The 24,777-nt window shown below is 35.9% G+C and overlaps 1 protein-coding gene across 1 annotated transcript in view; it reads left to right on the top strand.

Annotated features, from left to right (window-relative positions):
* LOC150098144 (gamma-tubulin complex component 4-like) overlaps window positions 1–24,777 on the top strand; it is a 307,854-nt gene that overhangs the window by 166,069 nt on the left and 117,008 nt on the right. Inside the window, exon 9 of the mRNA XM_090406372.1 lies at window positions 7,560–7,716. Coding sequence (XP_090262498.1) covers window positions 7,560–7,716 — 157 coding nt within the window. The remainder of the gene's footprint in view (window positions 1–7,559; window positions 7,717–24,777) is intronic.

A 24,777-nucleotide genomic window follows, 5' to 3' on the forward strand; every position in this document is an offset into this window, starting at 1 on the left:
TGGACACAAATTCACATGGAGAGAAGAGGCAAGGAATAAGAAATGTCTCATTGACTATGTTATTGTTGATAGTGATGTTTTCTCCCTGGTGCAGGACACCAGAGTGTACAGAGGATTTGAAATTAGAAGTGATCACTATTTAGTCTTGAGCAGGATAAAACTGAATTTCATATTGAAAAGAATAACATGTAAGCAAGTTTTAAAGTGACTAAAAGTTGAGCAGCTCTCAGATGTGAACTGTAGACTATTTAACACAAAGATTATTGAAGAAAAAAATGAAATAGTTTGAGAACAGGAACCAATCCTTGGAGATTCAGTGGCAAGCCTTGAAGAAAACCCTGATTAATTCAACCAGAGATGCATGTGGTGAGGTTGTCTGTAAGGATAGAAAAATCAGAACTCCCTGGTGGACACAGGAAGTTAAAGAGGCAGTGAAGGAAAAGAAGAAAGCATATCAAAAGTTCCTGGCATATAAGTCTGCTTGTGCTCTTAGAGAATACAGAGACAAATGTAAGAAAGCTAAACACTGTGTAAAACTAGCTAAACAAAAGTCGTGGGAGGACTTTGGCAAGAACATAGAAAATAAATATCAAGAAGGTGACAAAATATTCTGGAGGTTGTTGAAGAAGCTTAGAAATGGAAAAAAGTGCTGTAAAAGGAGTTAGAGATGATAAAGGTGACGTGAAAAAGGGAGAAAAAGATATCCTTGAAGTATGGAGTAATTACTTTGAGAAATTGCTAAATGAAACAAGCAGTGATAGCACAGTGGTAGAAAACACTCAACAGGCATACAGTCAGGAATGCATATCCATATTAGAGGCATCAACAGATGGCATCAATGGTAATATCATATTAAAAACGAGGATATTGGGCAAGAACTTGACATTGTCAGCATCCAGGAATGCATTAGCAGAGGTAATCTCAGGTGTACCACCTGAGATCTGCTAATGGTCACTTAAAAAGAATGGGTGAGGAAAGATTAGCAAAACAAGTGTTCTCTGCCAGGTTGGCAGGAAAACGAGTCAGAGGAAGACCAAGATATAGGTGGATTGATACAAAAGTGCCTTAGATCAGGCGTGGCCAACTTCATTCTATACGAGGGCCAATATATGATGAGTGGTAGCGTCACGGGCATCACGCTTTTAAACAGAACTTAAATTAAAATCAACTCTGCATTTTTTCAAGGCAGTAGTTATATGTATTGAATTACTGTATTTGTTAAATCATTTTACTAGTGGAAGAACAATATAAAATATTTGAAACTGAGTCACTGAAACTGGTCACTGTAACCAGAGCAGAGCAAGTGACTTTCAATGATGCGTTACTCTGGAGTGCATAGAAATCTACCACTCCCATTGCTACAACTCGCACAGAGAAACAGTAGATTTTATAAATTGAGTAATCTTTTTAAAGAAATTTTGATTCTGTGTTGAGAATATGGTTAATTGCTAAATTGATAATACATATAATTTAATATAGTTTTTATCCCACCGCGGGCCACATAAAATCACGCTGCGGGACACGTGTGGCCCGCAGGCCTGCTGTTGGCCACCTATGCCTTAGATGATAGAAATATAAGATCTGATAATGTTGGAGTCTTGACAAGTAACAGACTGATTTAGTGGAAAATTGTAGATAGGAAGTTAGTAATAATGTACATTTTTCATGTAGTACTATCATATCCTGTACACCCCTTGAGAGTACGTGGCAGGAATTTGATGACGATGATGACATCCATGCATAGTGGGATTTGAATATTCAGTTTGTTATTGGCAAAGTGTAGGCTAGCTAACTCAGCCATTAAGTCTATTATTGAAGAATATTGTAGTAAATGTATTAATAAAACAGTTGCTTAATAATTTTTTCTTTATTACTACTAGTTATAAAATTGATAATTACATTCTGCATGATACCTTCTGTCACAAGGGTGGTACTTGTTCATTTATCATATCTGTTATCCCGGGTCAGAGAGTGCCAAACCTAAAATCCCTTCCTTTAGATTTTTTTTTTTATTATTTATTATTGTTTTATTGAATCCTTCTCATGAAAGGCTATTAACCTATAATACCTTTAATACTTGGTCACTTGTTCCCATATGGATATGGACCAGATTGCATGTCAGTCATATGAATCTTCTTTATTAAAGCCTGCAGGAGGTGGAGAAGTGGAAGATGGAAAAGGGGCTAAAAGTAATTTTCGCATTGGATCTTGGAATGTGAATACCTTACATCAAACTGGAAGATTGGAGATTGTAAAGATGGAGATGCTAAGATTGAAAATAGATGTTCTGGGAATGGCTGAGGTGAGATGGAAAGGAAAAGGAGATTTTAGAACAGAGGATGGAATAAGAATAATTTACTCAGGAGGGGAAGAGCAACCTCATGCAGGTGTTGGAATAATATTGAATAAATGAGTGGCAGGATGTGAGGAAGGCTACTGGCAAATCTCAGACAGAGTTTTAGTGGTAAAGTTGAAAGCAAAACCAAGAAATATTCTACTTATCCAGATATATTTACCTACTTGTGATTATGAGGATGAGAAGGTAGAGAGAGTTTATGGCGATATAGAACAGGGCTTGAAATGTAAAGAAACAAAAGATATAATTATAATACAAGGCGATATGAATGCAAAAATCGGAAGAAGGGAGGAAGATATTGTTGGGATTTTTGGATTGGGAGTGAGAAATGAAAGAGGAGATATGTTGTTGGATTTCTGTAGAAAGCATGATTTAACAATTTTGAACACTTGGTTTAAGAAACATCCAAGAAGATTGTACACATGGAAAGCTCCAGGGGAGGAGATAAATAGTAGAAGAAATTAGATAGATTATATTTTGATAAACAGAAGATATAGAAACATTATAAAAGATGTGACAACATATCCAGGAGCAGACTGTGATACAAATCACATATTGTTGTGAACTAAGATAAGGATTAATCTAAAAAAGCTAACTACAGGGAAATGGAACAAATCATGGAACATGGAGTGGCTGAAGATGCCAAGTACGGCGAATGAATTCTCAAAGAAAGTAGAGGAAGGAATAAACGAGAGAAATATACAAGAAAATGATGATGCAAGTGAAAAATGGAAGATTCTGAAAGAAAGCATAATTACTGCTACAGAATTGCATTTAGTCAAAAAAGAAGAAGAAAGAGAGAAAAGAAAGAAACCATGGATGACAGAAAATATTTTGAGGAAAATAACACGAAGAAAGTTAGTTAATAGTAAAACAGAGGAGAAAAAAAAAGCAGTATAAAGACTTGAGTAGGGAGATACAAAGAGAGATAAGAAGGAAAAAGGAAGAGTGGTTAGATGAAATAAGTAAAGATACAACAGCAAAGGCAGGAAGAAAGGACATAAAAGGTGTTTATAAAAACATTAATATGATGAAAGGAAGGAGAAAGATGCTAAGGACTGGAGCAATCAAGAATGAAAGAGGTGAAATTCTGATAGAAAAAGAGAAGATATTACAGAGATGGGAAGAATATGTAAGTAAACTTTATGAAGACAGGGAAAGAGGAGAAAATCAAAGGAAAGAACATAGTGGGAAGAGACTGTGCATCATGAGGGAGGAATTGAATCTAGCAATTCAAAGGATGAAAGAAGGAAAATCGTCTGGAATAGATGGTATACAGATAGAACTTATAAGGAATATAGGTGAAAAAGTGTTATGGCAAATTATTAACGGAATTTATGAAGGACAAGAATTACCAGAGGAGTTTAGAAGATCAATTTTTATCCCCATTCCAAAAAAGACAGGAGTTTTAGACTATAACAATTTTAGAACGATAAGTCTTATAACTCACACAGCAAAAATTCTGGTGCAAATAATTTTAGAGAGAATTAGGAATAAAATAGAAAAAGAAATGAACGAGGAACAGTTTGGATTCAGAACCAACAGAGGAACTAGAGAGGCTATAACTTGTCTAAGAATTATTGGGGAGAAAACACTAAACCATGGTCGAAAGTTGTTTTTGGGATTTCTAGATTTTGAAAAGGCATTTGATACAGTGAAACATGAAAGGCTTTTTGACATTCTAGAAACTGATATTGACTCTTATGACTTGGAAATTTTAAAGAGATTATATTGGTCACAACTAGCGTCAGTATGTGTAAATGGAGAGGAAACAGGAGAATTCCCGGTGGAGAGAGGAGTCAGACAAGGATGCAAGTTATCGCCATTATTGTTTAACTTTTATAGTGAACAAATGTTTAGAGAGGCACTTGAGGATGTAGAAGAAGGAATAAAAATAAACGGAAGAATCATTAATAACTTAAGATATGCGGATGATGTAGAGGTGATGGCAGAAAGTGAAAATGGGTTACAACAAATTATTCAAAGAATTGAAAACTCTTATAAAGAATATGGACTAAGAATTAACACAAAAAAGACCAAGATAATGATAATGGGTAGAAAAATAGGAGATAATGTAAAAATAAGATGTGGAGGAAAGATTTTAGAAGAAGTGGAAAGATTTCAATATTTAGGTAGCTGGATCTCAGAGAAAGGAACTTCAGAGTTGGACATTAGAAATAGAATAGGCAAAACTAAATCGACATTTATGGAAATGAAGAGAATTTTAATAAACAAGAACACAAAAATAGGCGTTAGAATTGGAATAGTTAAAGCAACAGTTTGGAGTATTGCAAATTATGGAAGTGAGTGATGGACACTCAGAAAGAGAGATATGGAAAGAATTAATGCATTGGAAATGTGGTGTTATAGAAAGATGGAAAATATTAGCTATACAGAAAGAATATCAAATCAAGAAGTTTTAAGACAAGTTGGGATGGAAAGAACACTGCTAAAGAATATTATGCAAAGAAAGACCAGATTTGCAGGACTTCTTCTGAGAGGTTCTTTGGGACACCTGACAAAAACTATATTACAAGGGAAAGTTGAGGGGAAGAGAAGACGTGGAAGACCAACTAGAGAGTGGTTTAATGACATCGTGGAATGGACTGGTTTAAGAATGATGGAAGCGACAGACAGAGAGAAATGGAGAAGAGCTGCTCATCTGCTGCAACCCTCTTGCTAGAGGATGCTACCAGACGACGACGACCTGTAATACATTTATTAATGTATTATGGATGGATTATGGATTAGATATTCTGGGAACTTTGCTCTAGAGATTAAGCATGAATTTTTCAAGCCATTTCAGACCTCCCATGAGCAGAGTGACAGTCTCACATGGGGTATGAAATTCAACTCTTAAAGACATTTGCAAAACATCTATGTCTGCAGTCGAATTCTAACCAATGTCTTGTTGGTTGGACACCTAAACAGCAGAGTAGGAAATTAATACCAGACATATAGAAATATTTTAGGAAAATTTGTAGGAACAAAGCAGAGCCAATGATAATGGTTAAGTACATGCAGAATGACCCTTGAAGAACGTGCGTTTGGTAGGGGACAGAAGAGATTTATCCTTGGTGGAAAGTAACCATAACAAGAGTTTTGACTGGAAAAAAACATAGGTACTAGATTATAGTTTTTGAGAATCTTAGGAATTAGTTTGGAGATTCCAGCAATTATAAAGAATTAGATCTCTTCACACAGGTTTTGAGTTGGAGTAGTAGGCTTGTAGGTGTCAAAAATGTTCTGAATCTTTCATGGAGAGAAATCATTCTGCTGCATAATACATTGGATGTTGGCTATCTTGAAATCATGAGGGTTGGAACAGACAAGTTTTATTCAACAAGGTCTTGATGATGTGTGGCATCTTGCTGTATATAATACCAGTGAAGTTAGGTTTATGATACACAGAGATAGTCAATACACCAGAAGGAGAGAGAGAAGGATGTCTAAGTCGCCTAATTTTCTATTTTTTTTCTACCTTCATGGTAAAGTTGATTATGGGGTGTAAAATGTTGATTTTAGTTAGTAAAGTATCATAGTGCACTCAAAATGATGGTTGAGGTAGACTGAAGGAGAATAGGGTGTTTTCTGGATACTTGAGATAGAAATTTGCCAAGATGGGGGAAGGAGTTTGAACACAAAGTAGCCTTAGTGGATGACAAAATCAAACAATTTAACTTCTGGAGGAAATGCTTTTGATAATAACTGAACTATTTCAGTGAGAGGAACATTTGTAAATAATGATCAAATACCAGAACTGACCATGATATTAGTAGGCTTTAGATATTAGATTTTAAACAAATGTCAACAGAGCAGGACCAATCAGGAATCTTTTAAATCAAGATAAGAAATTGGCTAGTACATAGAGGAGTTAATACAGTTAATGGTTGGTCTAGGAAAGATGTTCCTCTCTTTTTTTTTTTTTTTTGGGTAAAGTCATAAAAATGAACGGGTCTATCAAAATGAATCTTCAGTTTGTTGATAGTGTCTTCACCCCAGTTGATAACCTCAATTAGCAAGTTCAGTATATTGATCTACAACAACTAATTAACTATTACTAAAACAGGCAAAGGAAAGGATGTTGTAGTTGTGTGTATCTCTGATTACAGCAGAAAAACTACTTACAAAGAAATTGATCACAACTCCACTAATAGCCAGAGCAATAAATTGAATTCTCTACTTAATGAAGTTGTCAGCTGAAACAAAGATACTATCAACAAACTGAAGATGCTTTGTTTAAAATCAGTTGTAAGACAAGGATGTATGTTATTTCCACTTTTATTCATAATCTGTATGGATCACATTATGAAAGAAAGTAGCTTTAAAGCTGATACCAGAACTGAACTATTCATCTCACCTCCTTACTATATGCAAATAGAGTTATACTCTTAAATATATTTAGTTCTTGTCTCTTCATGATTATTACTTATTCAATTATGTAACTAATCGAATAAGTGATGTAACAGCTCTGAAAAATAGCAGTAAAAAAAGATGAGACCCATGAAAAAAGTCAGTAATTTAGAAAATATAAACTCTGTTGTTCTCAATGGAGAACTTACAGAACAAGTAAAATATTTCAGCTGTTTAGGCATTTTTTTTTTTTTTTTTCCCAAAAGGTAAAAATTAAATGTAGAAATAAATAACAGAAAAAACAATGGGGTGGCAGTCATATATTTATATAGAATAAGACAGAAATTTGCAAAAATGCTAAAGCAGCAGAATACTATATTCAAAACAACTGCAACCTGTAGATCCGAAAGTGGAGTTAGAAATAAAACAGTTGATCAAAAATTAGAGACTACAGACATAACAGTTCCACGATTAAAGAAGTAAACCAATCACATCATTGGGTGAAGCTTTAAAAATGAAGATATTAGAATGGAACCTAATGTTTTTAGCATTTAAGTATGTGTGGGTCAAGCTAATCTAAGGTGGCATGGTCACTTAAACAGAATAGAAAGAAGAGCTAGAAGAATAGGTGTTATATACATTGTTTTTAAGCCATATTTTGTCAGCCAAGTGTAGAGTATTTGATTTTTTATCATGAAATATGTATGTACAGTAGTGCTAGTTAGTTAATTAATCTTTTATGAAATCATCAGAATAATTATTAAAATAATTATTTTTGTACTACAAATTGTATATTTTACTACAAATAAGCTATTATATATTTAAGCGATAATGTTTTTTTTTTTTTTAGCATTTATGGAAGGTGGTAATAGAAGACGCAGATCTTTTAGCACATTTAAAGATAATTAAAGACTTCCATCTTCTTGGAAGAGGAGAGTTATTTTTAGCTTTTATTGATCAAGCAAACAGTTTATTGAGAGTCCCAGTAACTTCTACAACAGAACATGGTAAGTAATTTAAAGGTTGTAGACTTCCATAGATTTAAAATTCTACTTCACTTTTATTTTAGTGTGATTTTGAATAAAATAACTTTAATTACCTCTACATTTTGACCCCCTTTTTTTTATCAATATTGTCATTGAGAGCATACACGGTATGTACAAAAGATAGAAACTAACACCACTTTTAATGGCATACAAGATAGGACTTAGCTAATTAATTAACCTTGACTAGCCTGACTTTTCATGTTAAAAAAAAAAAAAAAAAACTCCAAAGAATTATTCAGGGATTATATGTTTGCAGTCAGAGGTTGGAGGTTGTGCTAGCTGATAATGTTATGGTGTTACTGGCAATATTCATCACATACGCAAGTGCCATTAAAGAAACAAAAATATACGTCAATGATATTGAGACAGGCATAACTAAAAATGTGCAGTTGTTTGCCAATTATGCAAATTTGGGAAGAACTGTGAGGAACAGATCAGATATTGTAGCCTTGCAGGAGGATTTCAGTAGGCTATGTCAGTGGCACTATCAGTTTGATGTTGGAAAGTGCAAGAGTTTGAAATTTGATAAGCAAGTTTGAGATGCAGAGTATACAGTTAATGGAAAAATCTTGAAGAAGGTGACAGAGAAGAGAGAGAGAGAGAGAGATCTGGGAGTGATGGCGGACTTAGACTGGCAGTCTGTGTCCACCAGCAATAATATGGCCCGTGAACTTGAAGTTCAGGGCCATATTGGTAAAATTGTAAGAGCATCAACAGGGATGAAGATATATTAGAAAGGATCCAGAGAAGGTTCACTATGTTGGTTTCAAGTCTATAGAATATGTAATATAAAGACAAATTGTGGGATTTCAACTTGCAGAACCTTGTGAATGGAAGGAAAGGAGCTATGATTGAGACATATAAGTGGGTGAAAGGTTGTTATCAGATTAATGTGGAGGAGGTTTTTCAGAGTAGAGGGAGACCAGGGTAGAATAAGAGGCTGTACCTGGAAGTTGTATAAGGAAGACATGAGCAGGGGAGTGAGAAGCAGGTTCTTTGCATGGAGAGTGGAATGCATTTACCTGAAAGTGTTGTGAGCGCAGAAAATGTGAAGGTTTAAGGCACAGTTCAATGATCTTTTTACATTAGGGTGTGGACCTTCTGTGATGAGCTATTTGACTCCATGGAGGTCTGATGTTAATAATAAAAAGTTACCTACTAAATCCCTTCTTATACCAGGCTTATAGTCCTGTTAATGCACCTCCGTAGCTCAGTCTGTATAGACGAAGCCCTTTGGTCGGAAAGACCTGGTTCGATTCTCATCAATGAAGCGAGGAACTGTTATTTGGTCTTTTTTGACTAAAAGTGAGTTAGTCAGTCTCATATGGAGGTAGAGGGTTTTTCACCCAGAAACTTAGGTTTTTGTCCCTCAGAACAGGCAAACCGGCCCATGAACACACACGGATCTGCAGTTATAAAATACATACTTAATCCTTCATTAGGAAGGCTCAACCATCCTAAGGGACAGTTGAGGAAATGAGGGGACCTCACACGAATAAATAAAAGTCCTGTTAATTATTCCAAGTCAACTGGCCTGGAGTGCTCTTTTTTGAGAATATAATAAAGATGAGAAATACATGATTATAACAGAAGCTGTTATAATTGTGCATTTTGTAAGTGGAGATCTGTTATTCATATCACTAATATTTTGCCAACTCCCAAATCCAAGCTCTACTTATAAAATTCCTTAAGTCCATGTTCTTTTTGATGATGATCATCATCAAATTCCTGCCATGTACCCTCAAGGGGTGTACAGGATATGATAGTACTACATGAAAAATTTAATTACTAACTTCCTATCTACAATTTTCCTCTAGATCAGTCTGTTACTTGTCAAGACTCCAGTATTATCAGATCTTATATTTCTGTCGTCTAAGGCACTTTGTACCATATCAAACTACCTATATATCCTTTGATTCTTTAGTTTACCCATGAGCAAGTAATGCACTGAAATCTGTACATCCTGATATTCTTGACTAAATGACTAAATTTTGCTGATCTCAGATTGACCTACTTTGTATGATCTCAGATTAATCTGTTTGCAGGTGAAAAAGGGGTTAGCTAGATATAGAAGCCATGTCCAGCTGTGGACCTTCATTTGAAAAAATCCTTTTTTGTTTCTGAGAAATTTTCCTTGCATCAGTGCCAGAATCAAGTATGGGTCTTTTCTAACTAAAGGGTGAATATCTCATCATTCTTGCAACTACACTGCAGACATACTGTACAGAGTACAGAAACTTGAGTTGTAATTTATTAAGAAGGAACATTGGAAATTTTAAATATGAAGTTGACTTACAAAAAATTTGCATTTGGGGATGTACTTTTTCATTGATTATCTTTTTTATAGTTGATCACTCGGACATATCACTTTAAGTAGGAACCATGGAAGTTTAGTTATCTTGGCCATTTGGTTATGTATGTAGATAGTTAAATAGATTGAATGCATGTTCAACCAAATCCCAACCTTCCAGAACTAGAACTTCATAAAAATAAATAAATAAAAAAGCATATAATTTAGACCAGTAAAATGGTAGTTAGAGGTAGTCAAGAAACTAGCAGCACCAAACATTCAAACAATTGATAGGTCTACATTAAAAAGGATAAAAAGATTGATAACAAAATGTTTTAGTCAGTTTTGACATATGTACTTGTTCTACCAATCAGTTATTGATTGTGACACTTATTATAGTCATCACTCAGTTCAAAATACCGTTGTAAAAAACTCGCTCACTATAATAACTGAAAAAGATCCAACCATAGCCTGATGGATACAATGCTGTGCTAAACCTTGCAAACTATATACAAACAATTTCTGCATTCTCTAAGACTTTGCTGTAGTCTGTTACACTACACAAATGACATTATGGTCCTTTATTCAAGATATTTCACTCAACAAAATAGCTTTACCAACAAACAGAAGTTATAGCGATGAACTGAAATTTCTACACGCTATATTTATAGATTTATATTCTTCTTTTTATATGAAAATTTCTGGGCGATTAGATGTCAGTTCCTCAAATCCAAAACCTAAAGTTTAGCTAAGATAAATAAATGACATCGTCTTATGTAAAGATGCCTGTGAGACTTCCATTATTACATGTTTACACATATCTCACAGTGAAACAGTAATTTATTAATTGCAAATAGCAAAAACATCATCAGTGTATCAGACAGAAGGTTTATGATGGAGACTTAAGATACTTTCTTCAAGACATTTTGAATAAAAATGAGCTAAGATTGGATATAAGAGATTCCATTGCAGTTCCTTTGTGACCTCTATGTGAAGTTTGTCTATCCAGGTGAAGTGAAATATAACCAGAAGTGATTGTAACTTAAAATAAATCTGTAATGTCAGATGGAAATTCTTGGGATAAAAATTCTGATGTCTTTGTGTTTAGGATTATTTATGAAAAAGAGATGTAGTGTCAAAGCTGATCATAATATCTGAAGATTCAAGTGTTATGGCTTTTATTTTTGAGAGAAATTCTGTGGATTTTTTTTTTTTATTGAAGAAACAAAATGACCAGTCAGAAGATGGTGCAAGTGTGGTTGTTTTGTCTTGCTAAATAACTTTAGCAACTTCCAAAGTCTCTTACTCTCATTTCCAGAAAGATGACTGATATTCCTTTCTATATTATGCAAAGTGCAAATACTTTGCATAATAGCAAACTTGAAGACAAACTGAATGCTTTATTATAGAACCACAAATCTGCTGTTTCTTCAAAACATGTCCTCTATTTGAACTTCCTGCATAATATCATCATCAAATTCCTGACATGTACCCTCAAGGGGTGTACAGGATGTGATAGTACTACATGAAAAATTGACATCATTACTTACTTCCTATCTACAATTTTCCTCCAAATCAGTCTGTTACTTGTCAAGACTCCAACATTATCAGATCTTATATTTCTATCATCTAAGGCACTTTGTACAGTATCAATCCACCTATACCTTGGTCTTCCTCTGGGTTGTTTTCCTGCCAACCTCGCAGAGAACACTTGTTTTGCTAATCTTTCCTCGTCCATTCTATTTAAGTGACCATACCACTTGAGATTACCTCTGCTAACGCATTCCTGGATGCTGACAATGTCAAGTTCTTTCCTAATATCCTCGTTTTTAATTTTAATCAATGATTCCACCTATTTTCATTGTCTTTGTCTTTTTAATGCTGACCTTCATACCATATCTATTACAACAGTTATTCAATTCTAGTAGCAAGGCTTATACATTGGTCATACATAACTGGTAATTAGTTTATGGAATTAACAATGCATATAAAGTATATTAATTAAAGGTAACTTTAATGAATAACTTCTATATTTCGGCAACGTCACGTTGCCATCTTCAGGAACATAAAAATATGGTATGTGCACATAGGCACTAACAAAAGCAAATGAGGAAGAAAGCAAGAAACTAATATTGTTCCTAAAGTCCTAATGGTGCCCTCTGGCAGGCTAATTTGGTTGTCTTGGCAGTTCGGCTGAAGTTCTCATAATGTAAGTCTCCCAAATTTGGGGTAGTTTCATGCACCCAAATTTGTTGAGGTTAGGAACGTTTTTTAGAGCTGCTGATGATTCCTTGAATAATCTTTCGTATTTAAACTTGCTGCGGTGTATTATTTTTGTTTTCTTCCAACGAATTCTATGGTGGGTATCTAAGGCATGGCCTGCCAGCCCAGAGCGGCTGTACTGGTGAAACCAGATGTAGTCTTTGTGTTCTGAAATCCTGATATTTGTTGTTCTGCCTGTTTGGCCAAAGTAGGACAATTTGCAGCTGCAAGGAACCTGGTATACACTAGGTAGGTCTAGGGGAAGTGGTTGGTCTTTGGTAGAGCGGATAAGGGATGCCAACTTTTTATATGGTCTGTAACAAGAAGTAAGGTCATATTTTTTGAGGATATTGGTTATTTTCTCAGAGGTGCCCTGGATGTAGGGGATGGTGATAGATTTGGTGTAATCTTTATTGTGGAGGGGGGAGGGTTGTGGTTTACTGGTTTTAGTATTTTTTGGATTTTTTTGGGGTTATAGCCATTGGCTAAGAAAGTGTTGAGGATGTGGTTTAGTTCAGTAATTAGGGCCTTGTCATCTGAGCAGATTAATTTTGCCCTGTTATATAGTGTTTTTATAACCCCATTTTATATACCTGGTGTATACCAGGTCCCTTGCAGCTGCAAATTGTCCTACTTTGGCCAAACAGGCAGAACAACAAATATCAGGATTTCAGAACACAAAGACTGCATCCGGTTTCACCAGTACAACCCCTCTGGGCTGGCAGACCATGCCTTAGATACCCACCATAGAATTCGTTGGAAGAAAACAAAAATAATACACCGCAGCAAGTTTAAATACGAAAGATTATTCAAGGAATCATCGGCAGCTCTAAAAAACGTTCCTAACCTCAACAAATTTGGGTGCATGAAACTACCCCAAATTTGGGAGACTTACATAATGAGAACTTCAGCCCAACTGCCAAGACAACCAAATTAGCCTGCCAGAGGGCACCATTAGGACTTTAGGAACAATATTAGTTTTTCTTGCTTTCTTCCTCATTTGCTTTTGTTAATGCCTGTGTGCACATACCAACAGTTATACAATTTAGTCAGGGAATCTTGCAGACTTGTAGCAGATTTATTTAGAAGTATAACATCGTCCACATAAAGCAAAGAGCTGACATTAACATCTACAATTCTGATATCATGTTTAATACCACTTTCCTTCATAATGTGATCCATATAGATAATGAATAACAGAGGGGATAATGTACATTCTTGTCTCACACCAGATTTAACATTAAACCATCTTCCTGTACTTCCTTCAATTCTAATTATATCAAATATTGCTTGATATAATGCCCCATTGACACCATATAACTGTAGCATTTTGAATAGCTTCTCTCTTGGCACTCTGGTGATGTTGAGTTGGGGTGTGCTTTCATGTTTGTTCTGTATAATATACAATGGAATATTGCTCACCTTTCTATATGATGAGACTAGCAACTTCTAAATGAAGTCTCATTAAAGTTGTTTGTGGTGCCAGACCTGCATTGAATATTCCTCCCTCAAAACTTAAAGCCTTGCTGTATTTAAAGGAACAATGCACTTACTTTTATCTCCAAATTTAGCTAATTTAGAAGATTTTGAAGAAAGAATTTCAAATCTTCATCCTAAACCTTCTCTTCGACTGTGAATGTAAATGCTATTTTGCTATTTGGGACAGTTCTGAACTAAAGCTTCAATCCTTTCTACATAAAATTAAGTATTTGCATTCTGGAATCAAATTTACTTTTGAGAAAGAATCATTAGAAGCATCATCTTTTATATATATATATACACGAGTGTGGTCTGAAAAGTTCTCGGCCTAACAATGAAAAAACAAATAATTTCAAAATTATTTTTATTTTTCAACATAATCTCTCTCCCTTAAGACTAATACATTTATTCCAGCGATGCTGCAGCCATCATCCCGTCCCTGTAGTGGTTCTCAGTAACATCTGCAAAATACCCTTCTACAGCTGCAATCACCTCTTGATTCGAAGAAAAACTCTGACCATCAAGGAAGAGATAGAAGTCAGAGCGAGCCAAAGCCAAATCTGGGGAATTGGGTGAATGTTCCAACAATTCATAGTACAGATCCCTTAATTTTCCTATTGCCAAAACACCTTTGTGGGCAGGTGCATTGTCCTGATGAAAGATGATTTTTTTCTTCTGCAAACTGGGTCTTTTCTCACGAATTTTTTCATCTATTCTGGTTAAAAGATCGGAATAATATTCCCCGGTTATTGTTTTGCCCTTTTCAAGATAATTAATAAAAAAATGCCTTTAGCATCCAAAACACCATTGCCATGACCTTTCCTGCTGATGGAACTGACTTTGTCTTCTTTGGCACTGAACAACTGCCTTCTGTCCACTGTTTTGACTGCTGTTTGGATTGTGGTGTGCAATGGTGAATACAAGTCTCATCCCTAGTAATAAATTGACACAAAATCAGTTTCATTCTTGTTAAAATGCTCCAAGCACTGTTCAGAGATTTTCATGCGAGTGTGTTTTTGATCTGCTGTGAGCAAGCGTGGCACCCATCTTGCTCAAAGCTTTTTCATTTGCAATTTTTCATGCAAAATATATCATTATTATTAGTAATAGTAGTAGTAGTAGTAGTACAGGCAACTGCAAGGAGTCCTTAGACTCATCGAGGGAGGCCCTAACATCATGTCAAGAACAACTATTCAATATTCACACAGTATCTATCATACTTCGCCTTGAATTCATTTACAGTCATGGCACCCACAACACACTGGCAGCTTATTCCACTCATTCACCACTCTCCAAGTAAAAAACCTAGCTTTAACACCCTTGCTAACCACACTCTTGCCCAGCTTCCATGGATGGCCTCTAGTCCTCCCACCACCAGTCCTATTCTCAAAAATATCTTCTGAATTAATCTTATAGAAACTCTTCAGTAATTTGAATGTCTCAATCATATCACCCCTTTTCTGCCTATCAACCAATTTTTGCAACCCACAAATCTTCAACATGTTCTCATTAGGTTCATTCCATAGACCTGCTATCATCTTGGTCACTCGTCTCTGGATCCTCTCCACCTCCTCCCCCATGAAGAAGAAACCCTGGTGACAAATTTGGGCACAGTTGTCTGGGTGGGGTCTTATCAAGGCTCGATACAGAGGAACAATAACCTGTTTGTCTCTGCTCGTCAAAGTATTTTTGAGCAACCAAATGATTTGATGAGCTGATTTAGCCACATTTTGCAATGTGCCCCCTAAACTTCAACTCCCTATCCACCAACACTCCCAAATCACTGGCCTCATCAATCTCCTGGAGTGCAGTTCCACCAATGTGGTATACTGCTACTAATCTTTTCACCCCTAAATGCATAACCTTACATTTTGCGACATTAAATTGACATCCATTCTCCTTAGTCCAGCCCTCCAAACTATCCAAATCATCCTGCAAAATTTTGACATCCTGTGCATTCAGTGCTCTACCCAACTTTGCATCATCAGCAAACAAATGAACAGTTCCTCTCAGATCCTTTTCTATATCGTTAATGAACAAATTAAATAGTAGTGGTCCAAGAACAGAACCCTGCAGCACACCACTAGTCACAGGCTGTCTTTTAGATTCTACTCCTGAATAAACCACTCTCTGATATCTCTCTATCAACCACTCTCCAATGCATCTCACCAATCCTATATCCATCCCCATATGCTGCAGTTTACTGATTAGAATTCCATGTGGTATCCTGTCAAATGCCTTAGCATAACCATATCCAGCTATAAAACTGGATAAGGGTAATGGGTTATAAAACATGAGCAAGTTATAAAAGGCATGATCTACCCTTCACAAAACTATGCTGTCCCCCATACAGTAGCCCATTTTCATCTATCCATTCCTGTATTTTCTTCTTGACTATTTTCTCCAAGACCTTGACAACAATTCCTGATATGCTGATCAGTCGGTAATTTACAACAGCAGTCTTGTAACCTCCTTTATGCGGCTGAACTATTTTCCCTTCTTTCCACCCCCTCGGGACTAACCCAGACCAAAGACTCAAACAAAATGGTCAAGGGCACTGACAATTCTTTAGCCGCTTGACGTACGACATGAACTGGCATACCATCCAATTCCACAGATGTATTGACATTGAGGTTTTGTAATAGACTATTCACCTCCACTTCATTCACCACCATTCCTGTATAAACTGTTGGTTCCTTCATTCCTGCAATGTAACCACGTGGATAATATACTCTTGCAAAGTGCTCTCTCAGTAATTCCACTTTATCTACTGATTCAGTTACCTCCCTATCATTGACATTCTTTAAAATCATTCTGCCATATACATTTTTTCTTGTACTTGCAACATATCGAAAAAACTGTTTGGGGTTCTCTTTAGCCTGCATGGCTAATTTTCTTTCATAATCCGCTTTTCCTTTTCTTACCACACTCGTTACCCTTCTGACCTGCTCTTTATACTTTTCGTGTGCCTGCAGGTCACTTTTCTCCTTAAATTCTCTCCACAGTTGTTTCTTTTTTTGCAGTTCAAGCTTAATGGTGTTATTCATCCATTTAACTCCTACTTGATTTATATTCAGACTTTAGGTATGCAGTCAGCCATTGCCTCCTGCAAACACTCCTTAACCTTCCATGCACTATCAACATCCAGCCCTTGCAGTTTTACATGCCATGGCACTGAACCAAGCAAACTCCTAAGCTTGTCATACTTACCAACCCAGTAATTCCACATGTACCCTGTCTTAATTGAAAATTCCACACAATATTCTGCATGTTCGTTTGAAATGCCTATAATCTCAGCAATTTCATGCAGTTTGACTCGCCGGTCACTCAATACCATATAGTGCACTTGATACGCTTGATTTCTAGTGTTGTTACACTTTTCGGATGTCCTTCATGTGGATCATCTTCAAGGCTGTTTTGCAAACGCTTCAAAAGTGGATCCCCAAATCTTCAGTCTTTTACTTTCTCCAAGAGAGAAATTGTAATTTTTGTTGCTACGTGGTGTTTATGATGTTGTATGTTCCTGCAACTTGACTTATTTTGATCAGATGGGTAGATCAGTTGAAAAATATACTATAGAATATCAGAGCCACATTCACTCTATCATATCTCATAAATCTGGTTTGGCTAAATGTGGAATTGACAATGTGAGATCCAGGTGGGATAATATCAAACTCCTTCATAACTTTAACTATAAATTTGAATGTTTTTTTTTTTTTTTCAAAGACAGATCTGAAGCCTTACCACATTAGCCTAACTTTGTGATGCCAAATCTTCTGAACTGAATATTTCATATTCAGAACTTAATGCCTTGCCATTGCATTCAAGGGTTCCATTTGAATTGTAATAATGATTATCTTTCTTTATTCCAGAAGTTTGGAAAATTGTTATTCTCAATTGTATTAAATAATATTTTAGAGGCCTGTGTAGCTCAGTAGATGTGGCATTTGCACACCACAGTGCTTGACCGCATGAGGGAAGACTTTCTTTCGAATCTAGTCGGCAAATAGAGGAAATTTTTCTAAGCCTTTTTTCAACCGGTTCCCGAGTTAGGCGATCCTTTGCAATGGGCAAGCGGGTTTTTTCTCCTGGAAACTCGGGTTTTTCATCCCTTAAACTCAAGAAAATTGACCGTATATTTCACATTATATCAGACATTAAATATATTGTGTTACGGTTAAGGACCACGCGATGGTGGCACTTGTTGAGCCGTCTCTCTTCACTTCGTGCTGCTTAATTAGTAATGGCCTTGGACCAGCTATCTCTGATTGGGTACCAGTAGAGATTGAACTGACCACTCAGTCTCCAAAAGTTAGATAGGGCTAAAACAGCCTCGCCTACTCTCTATACGGGAATAAAATGGCATTAGCTAATTTTTTTTTTTTTTTTTTTTTTTTTTTTTTTTTTTGATATTTTCTAATATATGGGGAGAAGTTGAGCGAATTGTGGAGTTTGACCAATAGGTGGAAAGAGATGATACAGTATACATGTTTAAGTTAGTGAGCGGATTTTATCAGATTCACAACAGCAAGGATTATTTATTAAAAGTGGAAGGAGAGAGGAGAACTAGAGGCTTTCCCTGGAAGTTGTGTAAAGTGGTGCAGAAAGTAATTTACTACATGGAACATTGTGGGTAAGTGGGGTACATTGAATATTGAGAGTGCTAAGTAGTTCAAGGCTCAGTATGATAAATATGTTGTTAGTGGATTTCCATAAGTCAGCAGACTCCACAGAGGCTGATGTAATCATAATAATAATAAAGATATCCCAGAAAGTGTTTTATCCTATAAATTAAAGATGCCAAGAAATTATATACTTGGTTTAATCCTTTATTCAAGCCTAAGCAAACAAGTTTGCACCTGAACTATTTTCAGGACTGGGCAACTCTCATATAAAGAAGCTAAGACTTGGCATCACTTGCCTTAGTATCTCATAATGCAAAGCACATCCCCTTGCAGACATGTGTAATGCTATGCATTTTGGGAAGGATCACTACCTAGACAGTTTCAACCTTTATTGAGGTCTCATCAGTGGAAGCCAGACCCAGAGGTGATACTAAGGTTGAAGTAATGCAGAAGTCATATTTTTATATATAAGTAGCCAAAAGGTGTCACACCTTATTATTAAAATACTCTGGATTATAGAAAGTTGTTGGAGGTTTTTCCACTTGGTTATAACAAAGTGCTTTATCCTAGTCATCACATGACTGCATGTCTGAAAGGGTTCCATTATATTACATGCATTTCAGTGTTCTTTTGTATTAAAATCTGCTATTATTCTTCAACTCACATTATGATGTTTTACAAAACTTTAAAATAAAATATTTCTGTTATTTTTATTAATAAATCATTATTTCATTCTTACATAAATGTATTGTGTAAATAGATGATATTGTCGTGATTCTTCTGTCACAACCACCAAATTCTTAATCAGCTTGAATAACACAGATGTATAATGCATGCAATTTAGAATAGAATTTGAAAAACAGAAACACTTTACTATTCTTGAATGCACTTATAAACTGCTTTCTGCCAGGCTGTCTACTGTTTAGCATATATCACAATCATACTCATACTGGCCAACATATCTGTGGAGATACTTATCATCTTATATATGCAGCACATGATAAAAAAACAGAACACTACTCTTCTTGGATACAACCTGCCCATAGTGGCTAACATATTTATGGAGATTGTGATCATCACCTAATACAAGAATTCATCATCATCATCATCATCATCAAATTCCTGCCATGTACCCTCAAGGGGTGTACAGGATATGACAGTACTACATGAAAAAATTACATCATTACTAATTTCCTATCTACAATTTTCCTCCAAATCAGTCTGTTACTTGTCAAGACTCCAACATTATCAGATCTTATATTTCTATCGTCTAAGGCACTTTGTACCTTATCAATCCACCTATATCTTGGTCTTCCTCTGGGTCGTTTTCCTGCCAACCTGGCAGAGAACACTTGTTTTGCTAATCTTTCCTCTCCCATTCTATTTAAGTGACCATACCATCTGAGATTAGCTCTGCTAACGCATTCCTGGATGCTGACAATGTCAAGTTCTTTCCTAATATCCTCATTTTTAATATGATATTGCCATTGATGCCATCTGTTCACGCCTCTAATCTTTCTCAGGACTCTCATATCTGCGGTTTCTAGTCTTTGGTCAAGTGTTTTACTTCTGACCCAGCTCTCAGATCCATAAGTTAAAATTGGTTTGAACACAGTCTTGTATACAGCTAATTTAGTGTTCCGACTAATTTCTTTCTTATTCCATATGAATTTATTCAATTGACTTCCCACGATACCAGCTTTGCTGATTCTGTTGTCTATTTCTATATTTAGTTTACCATCTTCAGTAAAAATTGTGCCTAAGTAGCTGAAATGTTTTACTTGTTCCACAGGTTCTCCATTCACAACACAGTTGACATTTTCAATGATTCTGCCTATTTTCATTGTCTTTGTCTTTTTATTGCTGACCTTCATACCATATCTATTACAACAGCAATTGAATTTAGTCAGAGAATCTTGCAGACTTGTAGCGGATTTATTTAGAAGTATAACATCATCCGCATAAAGCAAAGAGCTGAGATTAACATCTCCAATTTTGATATCAGGTTTAATACCACATTCCTTCATAATGTGATCCATATAGATAATGAATAACAGAGGGGATAATGTACATCCTTGTCTCACACCAGATTTAACATTAAACCATCTTCCTGTACTTCCTTCAATTCTAACTGCTGACTCACAACTCAAATAAAGACTAAGTATTGCTTGATATAATGCCCCATTGACACCATATAACTGCAGCGTATTGAATAGCTTCTCTCTTGGCACCTTGTCATATGCCTTTTCCAAATCGACAAAACTTAAATACAGATCTTTGTTATATTCCCATGGTTTCTCGACTATTTGTCGTAAAGTGAAGATCTGATCCTGACAGCCTCTATTTGGCCTGAATCCAGCTTGTTCTTCACCAAGCTTTTCTTCCACAATTCTTCTCAACCGTTTCTCAAGTATACTTGCATAGATCTTGCCAGGAACACTCAGTAGGGAAATACCTCTGTAATTCTCACATTCAGTTTTATTTCCCTTTTTATATATGGGTACTATGAGAGCTCTACTCCAATCATTGGGAATTCGTCCCTCTGTCCAGGCTTTCTGAACTATGCAGTGCAGCCACTGTAAGACTCTTATACCACCATACTTCAGCATTTCTGGTCGAATATCATCTACTCCTGCTGCCTTTCCACATTTCAAGCCTTTGATGGCTTTTTCTACTTCAAGTATGGATATGTATTCCTGACTGCATGCCTGGTCAGTGTTTTTTATCACTGTGCTGTCATCACTGCTTGTTTCGTTTAGCAGTTTTTCAAAGTAATTACTCCATACTTCAAGGATATCTTTTTCTCCTGTTTTCATTTCACCTTTATCATCTCTAATTCCTTTTACAGCACTCTTTCCTCCATTCCTAAGCTTCTTCAACAACCTCCAGAATATTTTGCCACCTTCTTGATATTTATTTTCTATATTCTTGCCAAAGTCCTCCCATGACTTTTGTTTAGCTAGTTTTACACACTGTTTAGCTTTCTTACATTTGTCTCTGTATTCTGTAAGAGTAAAAGCTGACTTATTTGACAGGAACTTTTGATATGCTTTCTTCTTTTCCTTCACTGCCTCTTTAACTTCCTGTGTCCACCAGGGAGTTCTGATTTTTTTATCTTTGCACACAACCTCACCACATGCCTCTCTGGCAGAATCAATCAATGTTTCCTTCAGAGTTTGCCACTGAATCTCCAAGGTTTGATTCCTGTTCTCAAACTCTTTCATTTTCTTTTCAATAATATTTCTGTATTTTAGTCTACAGTTTACATCTGAGAGCTGCTCAACTTTTATTCGCTTTAAAACTTTCTTACATGTTATTCTTTTCAATATGAAATTCAATTTTATCCTGCTCAAGACTAAATAATGATCACTTCCAATTTCAAATCCTCTGTACACTCTGGTGTCCTGCACCAGGGAGAAAACACCACTATCAACAATAACATAGTCAATGAGACTTTTCTTATTCCTAGCCTCTTCTCTCCATGTGAATTTGTGCACATTTTTATGTTGGAACATGGTGTTAGTAATAACCAGTCCATGTCCTGAGCAGAAATCCAACAGATATTTGCCATTATTATTAGCTTTGCTCTTTTCTCCAAATTTTCCCAAAATATTTTTGTATGTCTCACAATCATTTCCTACTCTACTATTTAGATCCCCAACAAGGACCAACTTTTCCTTTTTCATTGTGTCAGTTGCTTTTTCTAAAGCCTCAAAAAATTCTCCCACTTCTACCTTAGTAGAACCTTCTGTGGGACCATAGGCACAAATAAGTCTCATTGTCCAGTTCCCCATTCTCATATTTGCCCACATTACTCTACTTGAGACTGACTGCCATTCAAGAAGATTAGCCTTGTATTTTGTGTTGAATACTATGGCTACTCCTTCTTTTCCTTGATTGTTATTGCCTGAATATAACATTTTGTATTTATTGCTCAGAAAGATCTCACCAGTTTTGGTCTTTTTTGTTTCAGTCACCCCTATTATGTCGATCTGGTACTTATCTAATTCCTCAGCTAGCTCCGTTTCTTTGCCATTCAGGCTTCTTACGTTGATAGTACCGATCTTTAACTCTGGTGATGTTGAGTTGGAGTTTGTTTTCAGATTTGTTCCAGTAGCTGACTTTTCGCTGTTCGCCCTGGTTCCCTGGCGAAAACAACGGGGGCCTTGTTTAACCGGGCGACGCCCCAGCCGGCATGAAATTTTGTCATGTTGTACCATCATTTTTTATTTTGGTTTAACCAATAAGAATACAATTTGGTCGGCTAAATCCCAAATTGCCAGCCCATCCTCGTTCGTTCAGTATCAAAGTAGATACCCAACAGGGTGCACCACGAGAAGGTGAGGATTGGACATTAGGTCAGAAGCCCTGGTCGGTTCTCCGCATTCCTTTAAAGGCTATGTGGAGGTCTCCTCTCAGTTATACAGCTTTGACCCTTAAGCACCCCCTAAGGAAGCACCCCCTAATACAAGAATTAGGTTAGATTAATACTCTTAACATTGCAGATGTCATGTATAAGATGAATAATTGAATAAAACTTCTGATTAAGATGTGATAAATCTTGAATTCTTAAAATTTGGGCTAAAATTGTTACCTATTTTGTTACTATTCTGCAGGTTATGTTAGTAACAATGAATCCATCCCAGACCAGCTGCAAACTTCTTACACAAGAAAAATTGCAAAGCAGATATAAACAAATATAGAGCAATCAGTCATATTTACCACAATTGCTAGTTGCTTGTTAGAGTTATCCAGAACAGACTTGATCGTGTGGTTGGTTTGCTTGTGGTGACCAACCACAAACAAACACATAATCAAGAAAGATTTAGGAGAAACATTTCTATAACAGGTCACTTATATATATAATAAATATAATGAACTTCTATACATCTACTTTGTTGACTATAACAAAGTATTTGACTCTATGGCCAGGCTGCTCTTTTGCGAGATAGATGTTCGTAGATACTATATTGGGACAAGGTATGAATACTAAATATATCAAACTAATACAAGCTATTTGCAGCAAAAGAGCATGATTACTTCCTTATGCAATAAAGTTGTTAAGATGATCCCTATGAAGCAAAGCAAACTTTGATTTACTGTTGATAATGTCATCTTCTTGGAAGATCCTACTGAACTGATGAAAAACAAAAATCATGATTAATAGCTCTAAAAGTCCTATGTTGCTAGATGGCATCAAATATTTAATATATGCCTATTGAGGGTAAATAATTACTGATACTTAATTGTCTAGTGGATAAACGATTTACCCATCTTACTTAAAAGAAAGCTGATAGATTCCATTATATTGCCTGCATTGACATATTATGCCCAAATTTGTTCCATGACTAGAAAACAAACACAGAACATACTTGTTGGCATGTTTTATATTCACCATATCAGCTCCTCAAATAACTCTTCCATCACCCACGAGTAAACTAGTATGGAGAAAAGTGCGACAAAAAAAAAAGCGCACACACGAAAAATTCAGATAGTAGATAGATCACAAAAATTGCTTATGTTTATTTAAAAAACTAAACTGTTAAAGTGGAATTGAGAATGCCATATAATCACCATGAAAGATGAGATAATTCTTACTACTACAGTTAGAATTCCTCACGAGAGCAAGATATCCAGAGGAAGACAGAGTGGAAGGTACGATGGAGAGATGAGCTTATAGGAATAGCTGGAAACAACTGGATGAAGATGGTCTATGAGAGACAGGGGGAATGAAAAAATCTGAGAGAGAGGCTTTAACCTAGCAGTGAGATGCACCAAACTGATAATAACAAGAACAGCATCCTTAACAAAAAAAAAAAAAAAAAAAAAAAAAGGGAAAAAAAAAGCTTTCATAGAATATTAATGCATCCAAAAAAAAGGGAAAAAAAAAGCTTTCATAGAATATTAGTGCATCCAAAAAAAAAAAAAAAAAATTCTAAGCGTAGTATTCAATCCAGAAATATAATTGCCATTTCCCATGGGGGGGGGAATTCAGACTGATATCTACCCTATATATATAAAATGATAAGCCTTTTTATGTAACTTTTTTGTGTCACGTTTTTTGTCAAGTTATTTGAAATGTTTTGAAACTCAGGGGCTACTCTAAGTGTCGAGTCTTCAAAATTCGAGTCAGTAGGCGCCGGGGGGGGGGGGGGGGGCACCTTTCGATTTTTCAAAATTTCAGTCATCAGAATTCAAGGAGAATCGGCCTACCAGTCCTAAACTCAGGAGGGGGCACCATAGGCGCCAGGGGGTGGAGCCCCTAGTTAAAATATAATATTAAAACCACCTTTACTGTAAACCGATTGAAGTGAAATTAAGATACCATGTCAGTTCCTCAAAGAACCCTTACCATCACTTATGAGT

This window comes from Typopeltis vanoorti, chromosome 16 (assembly GCF_054136105.1).
Source record: "Typopeltis vanoorti isolate ZY-2024b chromosome 16, IOZ_Tvanoo_1.0, whole genome shotgun sequence".
In the NCBI taxonomy this organism is placed as follows: Eukaryota; Metazoa; Arthropoda; class Arachnida; order Uropygi; family Thelyphonidae; genus Typopeltis; species Typopeltis vanoorti.